Below are 19,226 nucleotides of genomic sequence, written 5' to 3'. Positions count from 1 at the left end.
AGCCCAGGAACCACAACTACTGAAGCCTGCACGCCCTACAGCCCATGCTCCGCAACAAGAGAAGTCACTGCAATGAGAAGCCCGTGCACTGCAACGAAGAGTAGCCCCTGCTCGTTGCAACTAGAGAAAGCCTGCGCACAGCAACGAAGACCCAATGCAGCCAAAAATAAATAAATAAAATAAATTTATTTTTAAAAAAATCCCAGCGAGTTATTTTCTGGATATTGACAAATTGATCTTTAAATATATATGGAGAGGCACAAGACCCAGAATAGCCACCATGATATTGAAGGAGAAGAAAAAATTAGAGGACTGACATTACTCAACACTGACTTACTGTAAAGCTACAATAATCAAGACAGTGTGGTGTAGGTGAAGGAATAGACAAATAGATCAATGGAACAGAATAGAGAGCCCAGAAATAGACCAACATAAATATGGACAGCTGACTGTTGACAAAAGGGCAAAGGCAATAAAATGGAGGAAAGACAGTGTTTTTAACAAATGGTCCTAGAACAACTGGACATACACATGCAAAAAAAAAAAATCTAGATGCAGATTTTACACCCCTCACAAAAATAATTCAAAATGGATTCTAGATCTAAATGTAAACCAAAATAATAAAACTCCAGAAGATAAACATAGGAGAAAACCTACATGACTTTGGGTTTGGTGATGACTTTATACAGTAGATACAACACTAAAGGCATGCTCCAGCAAAGAAATGATTGATAAGTTGGACTTCATTAAAATTAAAAACTTTTGCTCTGCAAAGACACTGTCAAAAGAATAAGACAAGCCACAGACTGGGAGAAAACATTTGCAAAATACTTATCTGATAAAGGAATTTTATATAACTTATGCAAAGAACTCTTAAAATTCAACAATAAGAAAATGATCAACTTGATTAAGAAAGGGGCAGAAGATATGAACAGACACTTCACCAAACAATGCACACAGATGGTAATAAAACATGAAAAGATGCTCCATATCTTGTCATTAGGGAATTGTAAATTAAAGCAATGAGACACCACTATACAACTATCAGAATGATGAAAATCCAAAAACACTGAAAACTACAAATACTTATAAGAATATGGAAAAACAGAAACTCTTATTCATTACTGATGGGAATGCAAAATGGCACAGCTTCTCCTGTTATTCTTCTGCAAATCCCAGACCACTTTGTGCCTGCAAATGGTTAGAGGACAGACTGTTTCCAGGTCCCAGATGGTATACAGGACAAGAAGTAATTTGGGAGGTCATAGCACCCAGGTTAACTCCAAGGGACTAGCCAAAGGGAAAACAGGGTTCTTTCTGAGAAAAAGAGACCATACTTAAGAAGGGATTCCTGTCACTTGTGGAGACAGGTGAGAGATCATGATTTAGTTGAGAGTGATGATACTTCCTGAGATGTCCGTGCCCTGGTCTCTCCTTTTCCTCCTTCTAAGACAGTGAGGGCTGATGTGAGTGGTCAGGATGGTGGTGGAATGGAGCCCTAGCAGGCTGTCTCAGACAGCCTAAGGAGAAGAATGTGTAATAAGGAATCAGTCAGGAGCCCTGACTCCTAAATCCTGCTCCACAACATGCATGGACAAAAATTTACTTTCTTCCTAGAACTCTTGTGGTATCTAAACTGGGAACCATGAAATCTCAATTCTCTCCCTGCATCTTCTGCAACACATCTTAAGGCAACCACTTCCTGAAATTTGTCTTATATACCTGATGTCTCAAGTGGGACTGATGGTCCTTGTCCTTCACCCCTCCTGGGGAGTAGATGAGCTTTGAAGTTGAAAGATCTTTTTTTTTGTTTGTTTGGTTTTTTTTTGCTTTTTTTTTTTTGAAGTTGAAAGATCTTATACTGGGTTGTCAGCTTTGTAAAAGTGAAGTGCCATTTTCCAAACCCTTGCGTGTAAAACACTCGTTGCATAGCAGACGCTAGAAGCAATTGAGAATGTTGTTGCTAAAACGTTTGGATCTTCTACTAGATACAGAAGATGCCAAACACAATTGCTTGCATTGACCTACGAGAAACAAATTCTTTGGCTGGAGCCCTTGCAAGAGAGAAGTCTCCAAGTTCCCTCCTTAGAAAGAGAATGCACGGGTACTAGTTCTACTCTGCCCACAATATCTAACCATGGGACCTGAAGCTTCACCTTCCTAATGTTTAATGGTGATGCCTGTCCCCCTACCCAAGAGGCTGTGTGGTGTAGAGGAAGGGGCATTTAATTGCTAGTCAGGTGGCGTGGGATCTAATTTTGTTCCACTAATTCAGATACTCTCTCAAGTTTCCATAATGGTGAAAGGATTAACTAGGTCAGCGTTTCCCAAACTGGTATTCCACAGAACTATCTGAGAGATGGATGTTAGGTGTGAATGTCACACACCCACCACCACCACCATGATCAAAAAAGGCTGGCAATCACTGCATGCCTATACTCCTCTCCTTTGACCCGGAGTTTACACTGTACATTTGATTTTTTAAAATAAATTTACCTATCTATCTATTTATGGCTGCGTTAGGTCTTCGTTGCTGTGCCTGGGCTTTCTTTAGTTGTGTCGAGCGGGGGTTACTCTTCCTTGCGGTGCACGGGCTTCTCATTGCAGTAGCTTCTCCTGTTGTGGAGCATGGGCTCTAGGTACGCGGGCTCAGGAGTTGTAGTACGAGGGCTCTAGAGTGCAGGCTCAGTAGTTGTCGCACACAGGCTTAGTTGCTCAGTGGCATGTGGGATCTTCTTGGACCAGGGCTCAAACACGTGTCCCCCTGCATTGGCAGGTGGATTCTTAACCACTGTGCCACTAGGGAAGCCCTGCAGTGTACATTTAAACATAAGCACTGAGAAGTCCTCCTATAACAAAACATTGACTTTAACCCACTGTCCCCAGATTTACTTGGGTGCATAATACTTTTTTCATGGAATAGCTCTGCATATCTCACATTGTTCTCTACCAACCTTTGGTACCCCCTGACAGAACAGATTTCCAAGGCCCCTTCCAGGTCCTTCTATACACCTCGGTGTTGAGACAGTCCTTGGGAAGAGATGTGCTGAGTGCCTGCAAGACCCCTAGGTCTGTGTGGGTATTCAGGCCCTTACTAATGGCAAGTGTCGGAGAGCAGACATGGTGGGGGTGGGTGCTGAGAGGACAGGCAACCCGAGTGGAGGTGCTTTCCTTGGGGTGCACATGGAATCCAGTCTTCTTATTCCAGGGTGAAGTTCCCTGAGCTCCAAGCTAGAGCATTCATTCAGATAGAATGATAGCCTCACACATTCCAACGTCCCCAACGTAGGAATCCTCTGTGCGTTCCTTCAGAGGGCCTGCATGCTCTTCTCTTCCATCTCTCCTGATAAACAAGACCAGGACTCATGACCATCACACATTTGTCAAGCACTCAATACCTGAAGAAAGGAGAACACTGGGCCAGGGGGTGCTCTGAGTAACCAAAGCTAATGTTCAGGTGGCTGTGGCAGTTTTTTTCTGTTTGATATAAGTGGACCCTTGAAGAACATGGGTTTGAACTGCAAGGCTCCACTTACATGTGGACTTTTTTCAATAAATAGGTACCGCAGCACATGATCCATGGTTGGTTGAAGCTGCAGATGCAGAACCACAGATGCAGAGGGCCAACTGTAAAGTTATACATGGATTTTCAACTGTGTAGGAGTTGGCGCAACTAACCTACCCTGCGCGTTGTTGAAGAATCAACTGTATTTTCATCCTTGTATTTATGTCAGTTTTGTGCCCAACACTGAAGTCTACACAAGACAGACAAAACCCCTGCCCTCCTGATGCTTATATTCTAATGGGTTAAGACAGACAAAAGCAACCAAACCAAGTAACTCTGCCTTGTGATACTTCCTATGAAGGGAATAAACACAATACTCAGAATGGTTAAGTGCAGATATGACTGACTGGTATAAGAGTGAAGGTCAAGGGAAGACAGAGCCCTTGTGCAAGCTTGGATTTCAAACTGTGGGAGCTGTGGAGAGATCCAAGAGGAGAATACTGTAGAAGCACCTCTTAACTCAAAGAAGAGTAAGACTGGAAATATGAGCTCCTCCTTTAAGCATGATGAATAGCTTTGATGCTGGGTAATGCTTACTCAACAGGAAGTTACAGGAAGAAGGAAACATTAAAACACATTTCCGTAACTCCTCTGTGTGAGAAATTATCGTTCCTTAAGCTACTAACATTTTAAAAAAGATTGTTCTGAAGCTTAAAATATCTCTTCTCTTTGAGAACATTAAAGATTCTCCACTTTTTCATTTTTTCACATGCTTTTAAACTGTTCTGTTTGTACAAGTCATGGACAAATGCTTAGTGTGAAAATCATGATGCTGGAAATATTATATTCATTGGTTAAAAATATTCAACAGAAAGATTTCTTACCAAGTTTTTCCTTGAAGGTTCAGGGTATTCAAATACTATAAACCTTATTTTTGTATTAGTGCGTAGATCTGTGCAATTCAAGATTCATAATCCTACTGTGGTGGAAATGAAAAGCGATTCTGATAGTTTTCCTAAATCTGAAACTGAGTGAAAGAGCTTGCTTGCATAATTCCTCTCACAAGAGCCAAATGGGAGAACTGCTTTGAGTGAAGTGCAGGCATTATCAGATATGGATGATTTATACAGAAGGAAAGCCTTATAGACGCTTGACTGCGGAAAGAACTTCAGTACAGCCCAGTACCCTTGTCCACTGGAGAATTCATACACAAAGAAACCCTACACATACATTGGGTTCGGTAGATGCTTTAAACAGTGCTACAGCCTTGCTCTCCATTGAACCCACACAAGGAAGAAACTATAAAAGTGACAAGTGTGGAATAGATTCAGCAACAAATTGCTTCAGAACTTGTTTGGAAAGAACCCTAGAAACAGAATGTGGGTAAAGCTTCAGCACTTCCTACTCAGGGCACTTCAGAGACTGTACAGGAGATAACCCACAGAAAGAACGTGAGGAGGCCTTCAGCAAATAATCCACTGTAAGCACTAGAGGGAAAGCTCCTGAGAGAAAAGTAATGGGCAGCCTTGATCCATTACACGAGTGGGAACGAGCCAGGAAATGCACAAGATGCTCGGTAAACACTTGTCTGTGGAGTGGTTCAATGAATGTCTGGAAAATCCTTTATGGTGTTCAAAGCTTTTTATTATCCCAACTGTCCAGCTAGATAGAAAAGGCTGCTTAGCATTCTTCTTCTAAAAATCTCCAGCACAATTAAACAGTTCTGTTTCAAAAGCTGATCGAAACCCTAGCAGTTTGTTTTATCCAAGCTCTCCTCCTGTACTTCCCCTCCAGTTAAAAGATAGTTGAGATTCTCAAGATGAGCTTGAGGTTACAGTCAGCTTAATGGCGAGAACTCTGGGTATACAATGGTCACAGGACCGTGTCCACTGGGACCCATGCAGAGAAGGGGTCGAGGATTTGGGGACGAGGCTAGGTCAGTGATCCAATTCTCAGAACCAACCTTGGAGCCACGATAAGGCTGTTAACTGGACACACAAAAATGAAGCACCTTCTGGTTTGTCCTAGAAGTCATCTGATTTTGCAGGTCATATTAGTGAGAACTTTAACACTGTTTGAGGCTGAACCTAGGGTTGTGTCTGATTTTTTAAACGAAGCCTCAAAGTTTTAGTTTTACCTTGTTGTTTTACTAATCGGCTCTCATCGCTGTGATGAGGTATAGAAATGCCTTCTTCCAACCTGAATACATCCAACCCAAATTCCAAAACATACGTAGTAGTAAAACACTGTGCTGATTAGTGGCTAAGTTAGAACTTCCCCACTGGAAGTTTCTCATTCCCCAGCTGCAGTGCCCTGCTCCTGTTTTCCTGTCCAAGCTTCTTCCCAACTGTTACCTTTAAGTCCAGGAAAAGAAGCCACCTTCCTCTTTACAACAATCTGGGAAAACTTGGTGATCTCCGTCCCATTTTCTAAGGCACAATTCAAAGAAGGTACAACAGAGCTATTTACCAAACCATTCCTTGAAGTCTACTGCACTCACTTATAATGGAAAGAAACCCCTAACCTCTCCCTAGCCCACTGATCAACAGCAGCCCTTCCTGTGCATGCAGGGCTGTGGAGCAGTGGAACAGAGGGCGGACAAAGACAACGAAATGGAATAAGGCCAGAGAGAGGGACAGATGGTTGCCTCATCCACTTCAACAACTGACCTCTACAGGATTTGTCCCTGGTAAGCAAGCAAGCAGTCTGTCTTTCCCATCACCTATAGTCTTATAAGCTCCTAAGTGTTCCCATCAGTGTTACACCAGCTCAGTGGAGCATCTAGAGGAAACTAGATCTCTTCCAAGGACCAAAGACCAGGTGGAATGACAAAGAAGTTTCCTGAGCTCTAGCAGAAGACGGTCTTACTGACAGGCCAGGTTATGCTGCAGAAACACATAGTACCAACATCCCATTGACTTAACACAACAAAAGTTTATTTCTCATTCCTACAGTCCATTATAGGTCTGGGGGACTCTCCAGAACAGATACCCCTCCCCAATGTGGGGGGCTTGGCATTGCAGACTGTTCTAATCTTGTGACTCCTCTCTATGTGCTTATAAGACTGAGGCAGGAAAAGACACCACTAGAGAGTCCTGCAGCAACAAACAAATGCTACAGCCGAGAAGGGAAACTTTTGCTCACACCCATTGCTCAAAATTATCTCAGGATCCTAACTGCAAGGAGAAAAAAGTCTAACCACTCCCTTCTTACTGTTCACTAGGATACAAGTCCATGAGGATATGCATTTTGTCTCCTTGTCCACTACTATATCCTTAGTTTAAAAGACTACCTGGGTACATAATAGGCCCTCATCAAATTGAATGAATGAATGCAGTGTCAGCAAGAAATCCACATGTATATCTTGGGAGAAAAAACAAGAGTCCCAGGGGTGTAAGGCTGAGACTGTTGGGTAAGATCTATGCAGACCAGAGCTGCAGAGCTGGCCAAGCTTAAGAAATAAGCACACTGGTATACTGGTACAGTTATCTTAAGAGAAGAAAATGAAATCCTGTTGACAGCGGCAGAAAAACCTCAGGTGACTTACACCATAAAGCACTGAAGCCAAGGACCAAATCAACCGAGCAAACCACCACCACGAGTGCTCAGCTCCTGGAAGGAGCTGCAACAGCCACAAATGCATCTGCTCCTTTAATGTAGTCAGTCCACCCAACATACCACTGGGGACCAGGGGAAAGGGAAGGACACGCACACTGAGACGCTGCTATTTCCCAGGCTGATAGGTGCTTTTCCTTCATCAACCCCTCTAATCCCCAGAAAAACCCTGAGTTGAGTGTTATCTCTATTTCATATGAAAACTGGAGATTTAAGAGTGTTTCAGTAACCAATCAAGAAACAGGAATGTTTTACAAGCTAGAAACAGAAATAGATACAATACAATGTCATCCAGGCTGGCTGGGCAGGGACAACATACAGATCAGTCCTGCTAATCCTGCCCTCAGGCCTGACTGATGCAGCTAAGTGACAGCCAACAGACCCACTAGCTATAGGGTCTTAACAAGCCTCTGGATCTCTTTGAACCTAACTTCCCTTTTTATAAGAGATTTGTAAGAGATCATTTAACCTCTTTCCTAATACTACCTGAAAGCTCTAACAGGAACACATCTGAATCACTGCTGTAGGTGTTATAAGAAAATCCACAGCCCATAGAGATTTTTGGCATTCTATGCTATGCTGGAGAAAACAGAAACTGGAAGACCCTGCCTGTTTAACAGTTTAGTGTAAGTCAACCAAGGCAGATGCAGGTTCACCTAGCCTTGCCTGCCACTCAACATCAGTTCCCAAATCTTTCCTTTTGGGAACTTGGTCTCCTGCTCAGTGAATTCCCAGAGCACCATTCCCAGTGACCCACAGGATCCTCCCTACTGCATACACTCCAGTTCCCAGACAAACATAACTTTCTTGTTGTTCTTAGTAACAAACAAAAGCCAAGTTAAAATACAGACAAAAACCTAAGAATTTGATCCTGAATTCCCATTAATTTCCATGAGCTTCAGAAAAGTGCTCATGTTTATGACTGTTTTATCCTATTGGCATTGTGAGGTAAGGAGTCCAGTTAATTGCAGAAAATTCTTCTTTTCATCTAAAACATACCAAATGGCTAAAAATTCCAACCCATGTCCACATGATCTCATTAGATATTCTTTTTTCCAACACCACAAATGAGAGGCAATGATAGTGCATTATTAGTTCACCTGGCAGATTCTCTAACAGTGAAGTAAATGATTTCATCACAGTAAAAACTGTGCTAATAGGACTAAAGAGATATAGTTGCTAAAATGTTCAAGAAGGAACTCAGAACCAGGCCAACTTTGTGAACACTGTCCAATGACAAAACAGAGTAAGAAAATCCAATTTGGCTCTTGGAAAACTTTATATTAGGATTCATTTCCACCTCATGAGACTACTGAAATTCGTAAGTCTGCTAACTGGAAGACAATGGTATGTAATGAAACATGTATATTACTGCTTTCTGTTTTGGAAGACCATGCTACAAACGTTTCTATCATATGTGCTGAAGAGTGGCTGGGGAGGTCATTCTGTAACCACAGAAGACTGATGATTCATGACTGCATCTGCTATTTTGAAGCTGATCTTGCTATTTTGCCAGGTACAATCCCAAAGCAGCTTTTTCCCTTACTCAGAATATTCTTAGAACACTATTTTTGCTAAGGAATTCAGTGAAAGTTCTAAGTAAAAACAGTAAGTAGTACAACTATTAATGTTTCCCCTCCACAGTCAGCCCTGATTTCTTTCTGTGAAACATGACGTTTACATCTCCAAATTTTCCACTGGTGAAAAATTCTTCATGCTTAATTTTGCATTTTTTCATAAACTTTAGGGTCAAGCGCCGCTTCGTATATATCTGTAGGCTGAGGACACTGAACAGCTTTCCTTCACTGGTGTCAAAGTCTTGAGCACTTATTGAAGATTCTCCTGCATGTGCTACAGGTGGGTTCTCCGGTGTTTAATAAGGTGGGAATTTTGACTGAATTTTTTTCCACATTCATGACATGTAAAGGGCTTCTCTCCAGTGTGAGTTCTTTGGTGTGTGTGGAGATGTGAATTTTGACTGAAGCTTTTCCCACACCATGAGCATTTATATGGCTTTACTCCTTGGTGTGTTGTTAAGTGCTTATTGAGATCTGACCTCCATCTAAACCTCTTATCACACTGTTCACATTTATATGGTTTCTCTTCAGTGTGAATTCTTTGGTGCTTAATAAGGTCAGAACTAACTCTGAAGCTTTTCCCACATTCCTGACATTTAAAAGGCTTCTCTCCTGCACGTTCTTTCTCGTGAAGCTCGATAAGTTTCAGCAGCTCTTCTTCCCACCAGTTTGAAAATTTAATTCCTTCCTTCACTGGAAAATCTTGGTGCCATTTCCCCACCCTATGCATATCACCATGATTTTCTTTGCCCATTGTTTTCTGATGAACATTCACACTGGCTTTTTTTGATACTATGTCTCCTGGTGCTTGTATTTCTAAGTCAGAAAAACATATAGGGTGATGATTTTCAGTGTCATTTTTCATCTTTATCTCTGTTGGAATAAACATAAGAATCAGCCAACTGTATGTCAGAGCAAGAAAACCATGGGAATAGAAAAAAACACAATATTCACTGATTTAAAAAAAATAGGGAAGTAGAATCTTAAAATGTTAAGCCCTTGTAAAGGTTCCTACCAAGGCACATTTCTCCTCTTCCCATGGTATATTTACCTGAAAACAGCTCTCCGGGACTGTCTTTGAATATTGGGGATCTTTGAACCCATGGCTCTTCCCCTTGCTCTAAGCAGCAAATCACTTTAGTTTTGGGGAGCACAAATAATGCTGTGAAATAAAAAACTGAAGTCAGTGACTGGAACTAACAATGGTTCACTAATTCCAGACTACTTCAGGAAGTGCAAAAGATACTTTAACAGTTTCTTATCCTGAATGGTTAAATGGAGTGTCTCATATCCAATATTAAGTTTACACTATACTGCATTTGTGAGTGGGTATGTAAAGACTGGGAAATAAATCTAAGCTAGATCTATGAAAAGGGTATGCGAATTCATTGCGTGTTCCCCATCTTCTGAAACCAATACTCCATATTCAACTAAGCTGTAACCAAACTCCAGAGGCTACAGGAAATACAGGCTGGTCCTATTACCTCTTTAGGAAGACCCATACTGGATAAGGCCAGGTCTAGGGGAGTCAATGTGAAGGTCAGTGGGCTGGGTATCATAAATACAAGTGATTCCTGTTATATTATAGCAAGTTTCAATTGAGTTCTCAGGTACCAGACACTGGACCAGGAAAGATTTCTACTACTCCTATAGCTCACTGGTTCACATCCAGGTGGAGGAAACAGACCAGAATTACTTAGTGGACTTTCTTTAAATCATATTGCCAAGTATGGAAAGCATTCATCACTCAGTCATTCAATACATATGTGCTGAGTGGCTATGGTGCACCAGGCACCCTCTATGTGCTAGGGATACAGTGGTGAATAAGCCAAGCCCCTTGATCTCAGAGAGCTTATCTTCTAGTGCAGAGTGAGACAGTCTAACGTCAATAAACACACAAATAAAATATCAGGAAGTGATAAACGTTTTGAAGAAAACTAAAGCAGGGTGAGAGAACACTTAAGATTCTGCTTCAGTGAAGGTATTTTAAATAAGGCTATGTGAAAAGCCTCTCTTAGTGATATTTGAAGGACTTCCCTTGGTGGTCCAGTGGTTAAGACCCATGCTCCCAATGCAGTGGGTCCGGGTTTGATCTGTGGTTGGGGAGCTAAGATGCTGCAACTAAGAGTTCGCATGCTGCAACTAAAAATCCCGCATGCTGCAACTAAAGATCCAGAGTGCCAAAACTAAGACCCTGCACAGCCACATAAATATATATTAAAAAAAAAGGAAAAAAAGTGATATTTTGAGCAGAACCCTAAACTGAGAGTTTTGTCATATGGCAGAAAAGTGTGCCAGGCACAGGGAAGGAGAAAGAAATGAGCACACCAAGCCCATGAAACAGCAAGATGAGCAGTGTGAATAAAGAGGCCAGAGCAAGGGCCCGAGTGGGAGGAGACGACAGCAGGGAGATGAGGAGGGGCCAGATCGTGGAGGAAGCCTTGGTAAGGAATTTGGTTCTTATATTGAATGTGATGAGAAGTTATTGTAAGGTTTTTAAGCAGAAAATGTCATCATCTGATTAGGTTTGGTTTTTTTTGGCCACACCCTGCAGCTTCCAGGATCTTACTTCCCCAACCAGGGATTGAACCCACACCCTTCACACTGAAAGTGCAGAGTCCTAACCACTGGACCACCAGGGAATTCCCCGTGATTAGGGATTTTTTTTTGTTTTGTTTTTTTTAAATAACTTTATTTATTTATTTTTGGCTGTGTTGGGTATTCGTTGCTGTACGCAGGCTTTCTCTAGTTGCGGTGAGCAAGTGGGGGCTACTCTTTGTTGCAGTGTGTGGTCTTCGCATTGTTATGTCTTCCCTTGTTGCAGAGCACACATAAATATATATTGCACTTCAGTAGTTGTGGTACGCAGGCTCAGTAGTTGTGGCGCACGGGCTTAGTTGCTCTGCAGCATGTGGCAACTTCCTGGAGCAGGGCTCAAACTTGTGTCCCCTGCATTGGCAGGTGGATTCTTAACCAGTGCGCCACCAGGGAAGCCCCCCATGATTAGGTTTTCAAAAGACTCTAGCTGTGTGTGGAAAACTGATTGTGGGAGGGCAGGAGTGGTGGCAGTTAGAAAGTATTGACGTGAACCTTGTGGCTGAGACGAGGATGCTAACAGCACAAGAGGCTGAGACATGATCTGATTCAAGCTACACTGTGAGGGTGGAGCCAAGCTGATTAGCGATGACCTAGTAGTGGGGTACGATGGCAAGATCACAGTAAAGAATGATCCATAGGTTTTCTGGCCTGAAATACTGGGTGAATGGTAGTGTCCTTTAGGGAGACAGGAAAGAGAAGAGCAAAGCAAATTTGGAGGGAAGGGAACAAAAATTCTGGATAAGGAATGAGCATGTGAACTTGGCAAAAGCTCCCAGGTAAACTGGTTACACCTTTTCCCTGCTGAACCACTATCTGAGAATCAAAAAGCAACTGGTAAATATATCTGTGTATATAAAAAAGAAAAAAAAAAAAGCAACTGGAAAAGAGACTCTCTCACAGAGAAAGCCAAGAATATGACAGATTACTCAACTCCTATGCAAAGGGAAGGGCAAAGAACTTCCCTGGTGGTTTAGTGGTCAAGAATCCACCTTCCAATGCAGCAGACGGGGGTTCAACCCTTGGTCAGGGAACTAAAATCCCACATGCCGTGGGGCAATGAAGCCCGCGCCACAACTACAGAGCCCGCGCGCTCTAGAGCCTGTGTGCCACAACTAGAGAGAAGCCCACGTGCCACAACGAAACATCTTGCATGCCACATCGAAGATCTCGCGTGCCACAACTAAGGTCTGACGCAGCCAAATAAATAATTTTTTTAAAGAAAGATTCAGGACTTCCCTGGTGGCGCAGTGGTTAAGAATCCGCCTGCCAGTGCAGGGGACACAAGTTTGAGCCCTGGTCCGGGAAGATCCCACATGCCGCGGAGCAACTAAGCCCATGTGCCACAACTACTAAGCCTGCACTCTAGAGCCCGCGAGCCACAACTGCTGAAGCCCACGTGCCTAGAGCCTGTGCTCTGCAACGAGAAGCCACTGCAATGAGAAGCCCATGCACCACAACAAAGAGTAGCCCCTGCTCACCGCAGCTAAAGAAAGCCCGTGTGCAGCAATGAAGACCCAACACAGCCACAAAGATAATTTAAAAAAATTTAAAAAAAAAAGATTCAATGAAGGGAAGGGGAGAATCTTTACCTAGAGAGATGACAGTCTCATAGTTTTCTTGCATTACATCATTGTAGAGGGCCTTCTGAGTAGGATCCAGTAACTCCCATTCTTCCTGGGAAAAATATATGGCCACTTCTTCAAATGTCAACAAGCTCTAAAAATAGAATACGCTTTAGCTAAGTATTTGCCACTTCAAAAGCAGCCCAACCATCTGACCCATGATTTGTATGTTAGGCCAGGAACTAAAGGAACAGCACATGATACTTTTTAAAGTGAGGAGGCAGAAATGGAAGAGGCAAGGGATCAGCAAACAGTCTGGGAGGTGTCCAGCTCCCCAGCAGGATCATCTGGGTTAACACGCCTCTAAGCACGTGCTGGGCAGTGTAGGTCAAGGGCAGCAGGGAGAGGCAGCCCTAAGAAGCTGGAAAGCATAGCTCACCTGGGACTCAGGCAAGATGAGCTCAGGTGCCACTGGCCAGTCTTTGGTGTTTGTCTGTTCAGGAAAGGCTAGGATCCGGTGAGCAGGCACCGCTGTGGGTGAAAGACAGCAGAGGTAATTTCTCTCGCTTCTGTTTCTGAACGTGGTAGGCTCTTTTCTAAAATACAGAAGACCCCGATTTTTTTAGTATTGATGAGATACCTTTACAAGTACGTGTGCTGGACTTCCCTGGTGGTGCAGTGGTTAAGAATCCGCCTGCCAATGTAGGGGACATGGGTTCAAGCCCTGGTCCAGGAAGATCCTACATGCCATGGAGCAACTAAGCCCGTGCACCCCAGATACTGAGCCTGTGCCCTAGAGCCCAAGAGCCACAACTACTGAAGCCCGCGCACCTAGAGCCCATGCTCTGCAACAAGAAAAGCCACCACAGTGAGAAGCCCGCGCACCACAAGGAAGCCACCACAATGAGAAGCCACCTCAATGAGAAGCCCATGCACCACCTCACTCACCGCACTAGAGAAAGCCCACATGCAGCAACGAAGACCCAACACAGCCAAAAATAAATAAATACATAAATTTATTTATTAAAAAAAAAGTGTGTGTGCTGTTCAGAAATGCCTCTCTCATTATAAATGAAAACCATGGAACTACCAGCCTCTAAAACAGGTTCCCTAGTTTTCATGAGCAAATTAATGAAACGAAAAAAATTTTTATTACCCTCTCGTGACATAAATTGAAAACAAAATACTCAGGGAATCCAGTGTACAGTAAGAGATGTAGTTTTTTCTTTTTTTATCATTTATTACTTTTTTTCTGGTACAAATAGTGTTGACATTCTGCCACTAACCATCCATTCTGATCCCAATTCCTTCCATATTTTCAGCATGAGGTGAGACTGACCCTCTCTGCTTTTCTAAAAGAAGAATTCCTGATGTTATTACCAGGGTTCTGTGGTTTGGAGATTTCTGAATCTTAGGCCAACCCCAACCTTCAACCACACCTGGTCTGCTCTACCATAATCTGGGGGGCATTCTAATTGCTAACGTGGCTACATTAGAAGATCCACAGGGCAAGCAAGAAAATGGTAACAACATTCTGGCATAACAAATTACTATCCCAGCTCCCAGGAGAAGGCAAGTAATGTGAAGCTCCTTACCTCTCTCACATACAGGCTCAGTTTCTTTGTGGGTATTCCTGATCAGCAGCTCTTGTAGACTCTGGTGTGTATTCCAAAATTCTTCATCCTGGGACATGCCCACTTGCTGGGCCTCTGCTGGCTTCAGCTTGAAGCCTAGGGCCTCTGCTGTCTCTCCCAAGAGCACTGCCTCCTTTCCCAGCTCATGGTCTGCAACCTAGAAATAATGCCCATTCTTGTTACCATGGAACTTACTTTTCATTTGGGAGTTGGTGCGAGAGGGAGGAAAAAGCAGAGTGCGAACTGTGGGAAGAAGGAGACGCTAAAGGAAATGTCACAAAGACTTAAGAGAGATACGGGACCACCAATTTTCCACAAGAACTATACACAAAATATAGGAAAATTGGCAGAAGAGGAAAAAAGGTGTGGTCACTGTCAGCCCTCCAAGACAGCAGCCCCCACCCTCTGCATCCAGCCCAGCTCAGACCACTAACAGGGCTACACAGGCCACCTGTTCTCATGCTGCCTTGACAGACTTTCTCTCCCAACTTAGATTCTTGCCTTAGTGGTTTCCTGTCCTCTAACTCTCTCAAAAGATTAAGGAATTGAATTTAAAAGTTGTCCTGTCAACCAGATTTTCCACATGGCCAGGGAAGAGTCTCACAGAGGATTGGGATGAAATGGAGAAAAAAGTGGGAGGAAAGAGTCAAGGTTCCAACCTATCCCCAAATGATTTTGACACAAAACGTGTGCCCTCCCGGTATTCTCAGTAGGCCTGTGAAGCTAGCTGGTATGCTGCCACCTGCCCAAGGGCATGCCCTGGATCCCCGCTCACAGCACAGCCAAGGAACCACCACTGAGGGAAGGCAGTGGAGGCCCTTGTCTATGGTACAGAGGACACTATCCCTCACGCTCTTTCTTCTCTCAGCTACTCTGTTGGGATTTCCAAATCTTTCTTTCCCTGTTTTCTTTCTACTTTTTCTCTTCCTGGGCAGTCTTCCTCTAGTTGTTTGGCTTCTCCTTCTCCTTCCTATCTTCAATCTCCTTTGGTCTCTGAGAATTACTGCTTTTTGGGATCTGTCCCTTCCTCTCCAACTCCTTATTGCCTTTTGTTTGTTTCTAAGAACTTGAGGCTCATCTCCTTCGCCAAGCCAGACTAGGCTCATTACCCTCAACACACCCTGGCTCCAAAGAGGGCAAAAAGCAACTCTCCCTAAGGCCAGGGAAGTCTGCCAGGATCTCTGAAACCTGTGAACTGACTATGGCTGTGGGTCTGTGCTTTCATGTCCTGCTTTACATGTCCTAAAGGAACAACAGAACTGAGACTTAATTCATCTTATTTCCCAATTAATTGCCCCCAATACATCCACCTTCACCCTGTTTTACTGCACACATGAAGAATCTTTCTTCTCACCCCATTCCTCATTTGACCAGATTCCCTCTGTAAGTGTTCTACCAGGACCACAGCCTCCTCAATGCTCTGTAGATGGTGCTTCTTTACGCAAGTCTGGGTGTCCCTGGGCAGAATGGTCAGGAACTACTCTAGGACCACAAGTTCCAAGATCTGCACTTCTGACTGAATCTCTTGCCTCAGCCACCATGGGCTTAATTTCTGAAGCTGGTCAACAGCCTCCCTGGGTCCAGCTGCATCATGACAGAGGAAGCTCTAGAAGTGCTGGTGAGACCTCTTGGGACTGAGACTGTCCGTTTGGGGGGCATATTTCTTATGCTGACTGGAGCTCTCTGTCACAGGTCCCTTGGTCTCCCACAGAGTCCTGATCTGAGGGTTCAAGTACTTACCCACCTTCAGATCTACTGTCATCATTCTGATCTAGGAACAATTTGGCTCCTGTGTTGGACACACCACCAGCACCATCTTTGACAACTGAGGCCCAGTCTGATCTGGAACAAAACCAATAGAAGGTTCTTCTTTCTAAGGCAATAAAGTGAGAAAAAAAAAGTGCATGTCAATAAAAAAGTCACACGAACTTTACTACTTGTTACTTATTATAAGAGAAAAATGAACTTTAAAAATCAACTGCCAAGCCCTTGTTTCTTTCCTTTTCTTTCTATTATTCAACGGAATACAGCACGACTTATTAAAGACAAATGTAAATAAATTACTTTGCCTTAAAAAAAAAAATAGGGCTTCCCTGGTGGCGCAGTGGTTGAGAATCTGCCTGCCAATGCAGGGGACACGGGTTCGAGCCCTGGTCTGGGAAGATCCCACATGCCGCAGAGCAATTCGGCCCGTGAGCCACAATTACTGAGCCTACATGTCTGGAGCCTGTGCTCCGCAACAAGAGAGGCCACGGCAGGACTTCCCTGGTGGTGCAGTGGTTGAGAGTCCGCCTGCCGATGCAGGGGACACGGGTTCGTGTCCCAGTCCGGGAAGATCCCACATGCCGCGGAGCAGCTGGGCCCATGAGCCATGGCCGCTGAGCCTGTGCGTCCAGAGCCTGTGCTCCGCAACGGGAGAGGCCACCACAGTGAGAGGCCCGCATACCGCAAAAAAAAAAAAACAAAGAGAGGCCACGACACTGAGGGGCCTGCACACCAGGATGAAGAATGGCCCCCGCTCACCCCAACTAGAGAAAGCCCTCGCACAGAAACGAAGACCCAACACAGCCAATAAATAAATAAATAAATTTTTTAAATAAATCAATTAATTAAATCAGGAGAGGTTGGTGGGTGAAAAAACTAGTACCCACTGGCTCCAAGGAGTTTGGGGATTATCCAAAGATTTAATTGATGCACTTCCTATGCCATCCTCTCCGTGTAAAGTAAAGATCAGGAGAATATTCTGAGTTTCTCTTAAATTTCAACATATCGTCCTAGTCTGTCTTCAGTAAGAGGGTACAACTTCTATGACCTTTGCTCTTTTGGAAAGGTGAAAGACTTCACTTCCTGGACCACTTGAGGTGCTCCTTTGCATTGTATGAAAACTGGCAGAAGAGCTGGAACAATGAGACCAGAGTGGAAGAACAGTAATTCAGAAAAATGGAGCCTTATTCTTCTCAAAAGCATCCCCCAATTAAGTAACTAGCTGCTCTACATTCATCTTGGCATTTCTTTGTAAGATATATAAAGAGCACCATGCAGAAGATTTATGCCTGAATTTTTAATTTTCATTACTTGACTTAGGAAAAATTACAGCTGATCCTTGTTCACAAAATGTGTATCCAAATGTCAGTTGGGAAAAAGGACAGCATGTTAGTTGGTCATGATTACATTCAGCTGCTACATTTCTCCAGGGCTCATTTAGACCTCTAAGCGAGGCTGAGGAGAGCCTTGTGAGGCTCACTTTCCCTGAGGTGATCCAGCAGAAAGGGCACCGAAATTCTGCCCAGGAAGCTACGGTGTTCACAAACGGCCGGCTCCCGATGCCCACCTGGCTCTGAGGAGCAGGGACACTTCCCAAGCTTTCACATCAGAGGAAGCTGATCTCTCTGAGGCTGGACCACCCGTTTCTCCCGCAGTAACATCAACCGGTAAAGGAAGCGCCGGCGGAGGCGGGAAAGTGGACACGACCGCCCGGGCGCGCCCGCGAGCACTGTGCCTGCGGGCAGTGTCCGAATGGGCTCCCGCAGCGCGGCCCCGGGCGCCACCCGCACAAACGTTGGAGAGAGCGGCCTCACGAGCCTGACAGCGGGCCTCGCCCCAGACAGTCCAGCCGCCCGGCTCGGAAATACCCTCGGCCGCCTTGCAGCGGCCGGCGTCTCTCGGAGGCTCCGGAGCCTGCGCTGAAGCGGAAGCCGCTTCTAGGTTACCTCGGATGTCTTGGCTTCGTGGAGGCCGCTCCCTCCTCCCGGGGATCTATCGCAAGTCGCCGCCGGTCCGCTACCGCTCTAAGGAGGACAGCTCCCCGCCCCGCGCCACTCAGAGGTGGGTTCCGAGGCTCAGGCCGGGAACCACTTAGGCTCGCCCGGCACGGACGTCCCGCCCGGAGCAGTTCCTGCGCCGCGGGCTTACCCACCCCCACCCCTCACTCTATCCAACCGGAAGGGGAAGTGACGTACTTTCGGGGAGAGGCTCCTCGTAGGTCAATGTGTTCCCACCGCCGCGAACTGGCGTTTACCAGGCTGGGAGAGTTGATGTCACGGAGTCTCAGGCCCGCGGAGCCTGAGGACCCTGCACGGTGGCTGTCCTCTCGCGGCCATTACTTCCTTCGTCGTTGTGGGTGGCGACTGGTAACCCGGAGTCCCACCGCGTGACGTCCCCGCCCCTGCCAGTGCCCGAGCTGTCCTCCCGCCGCTTCACACAGCCTCCTCCGGTACCTGGTGTTGACTTAAAACAATAAAATAGCCAGTTATTTTATCAGCAGAATGAGTTAATTTGGGGACAATAAAGAGTTGCTATTTGGAATATGCAAACCCTGGCAACCATAAGCAAGTCTGGAGAACATGGTTCTTTCACACAGGAGACCTGAGGAGTTCGGAGCGACTGTTGTAACCCAAGAATCCACTGGAGGAAAATGGGAGTGTAGTGGCTTGTCATTGGCTGAATTTTGACAGTCTCTCATTGGCTCGCCTGTTGCTAGGTCAGGAGAAAATCTTCCTCCTGGTGGGTAGTAAAGTAGTAACCTGTTGCTAATGCAATTGATGTCTAGTGGTTGGGCGTGAGATCAACCCCTTTGAGCTCTGATTCCATTTTAAATGAGGTACCGTTTATAATTTTCACAAAGGCAGTTTCGTCTAACTAATCTGGCTTGTGATAGGTGTGACCCAGACACTCACATGCAACCAAAGTTCCTACAGCTGGCTGAGCACGGCAATCCCTCTGTCTTACAACAGGC

At 44.7% G+C, this 19,226-nt stretch overlaps 1 protein-coding gene across 1 annotated transcript; it reads right to left on the bottom strand.

Annotated features, from left to right (window-relative positions):
• Positions 1–6,419: 6,419 nt before the first annotated feature.
• On the bottom strand, positions 6,420–18,403 carry LOC112409416 (zinc finger protein 75A-like). Its single transcript, XM_024759547.1, is given in 7 exon segments — positions 6,420–9,570; positions 9,749–9,859; positions 12,885–13,011; positions 13,297–13,388; positions 14,453–14,648; positions 15,846–16,364; positions 18,202–18,403. Coding segments are annotated over 6 exon segments (1,536 nt in total). The 5' UTR covers positions 16,257–16,364; positions 18,202–18,403; the 3' UTR covers positions 6,420–8,971.
• Between the last annotated feature and the right edge of the window lie 823 nt (positions 18,404–19,226).

This window comes from Neophocaena asiaeorientalis, unplaced genomic scaffold (assembly GCF_003031525.2).
Source record: "Neophocaena asiaeorientalis asiaeorientalis breed wild unplaced genomic scaffold, Neophocaena_asiaeorientalis_V1.1 scaffold254, whole genome shotgun sequence".
Taxonomy (NCBI): Eukaryota; Metazoa; Chordata; class Mammalia; order Artiodactyla; family Phocoenidae; genus Neophocaena; species Neophocaena asiaeorientalis.
The sequence above is the reverse complement of the archived record's forward strand: the minus strand, read 5'-3'. Positions and strand labels throughout refer to the sequence as shown.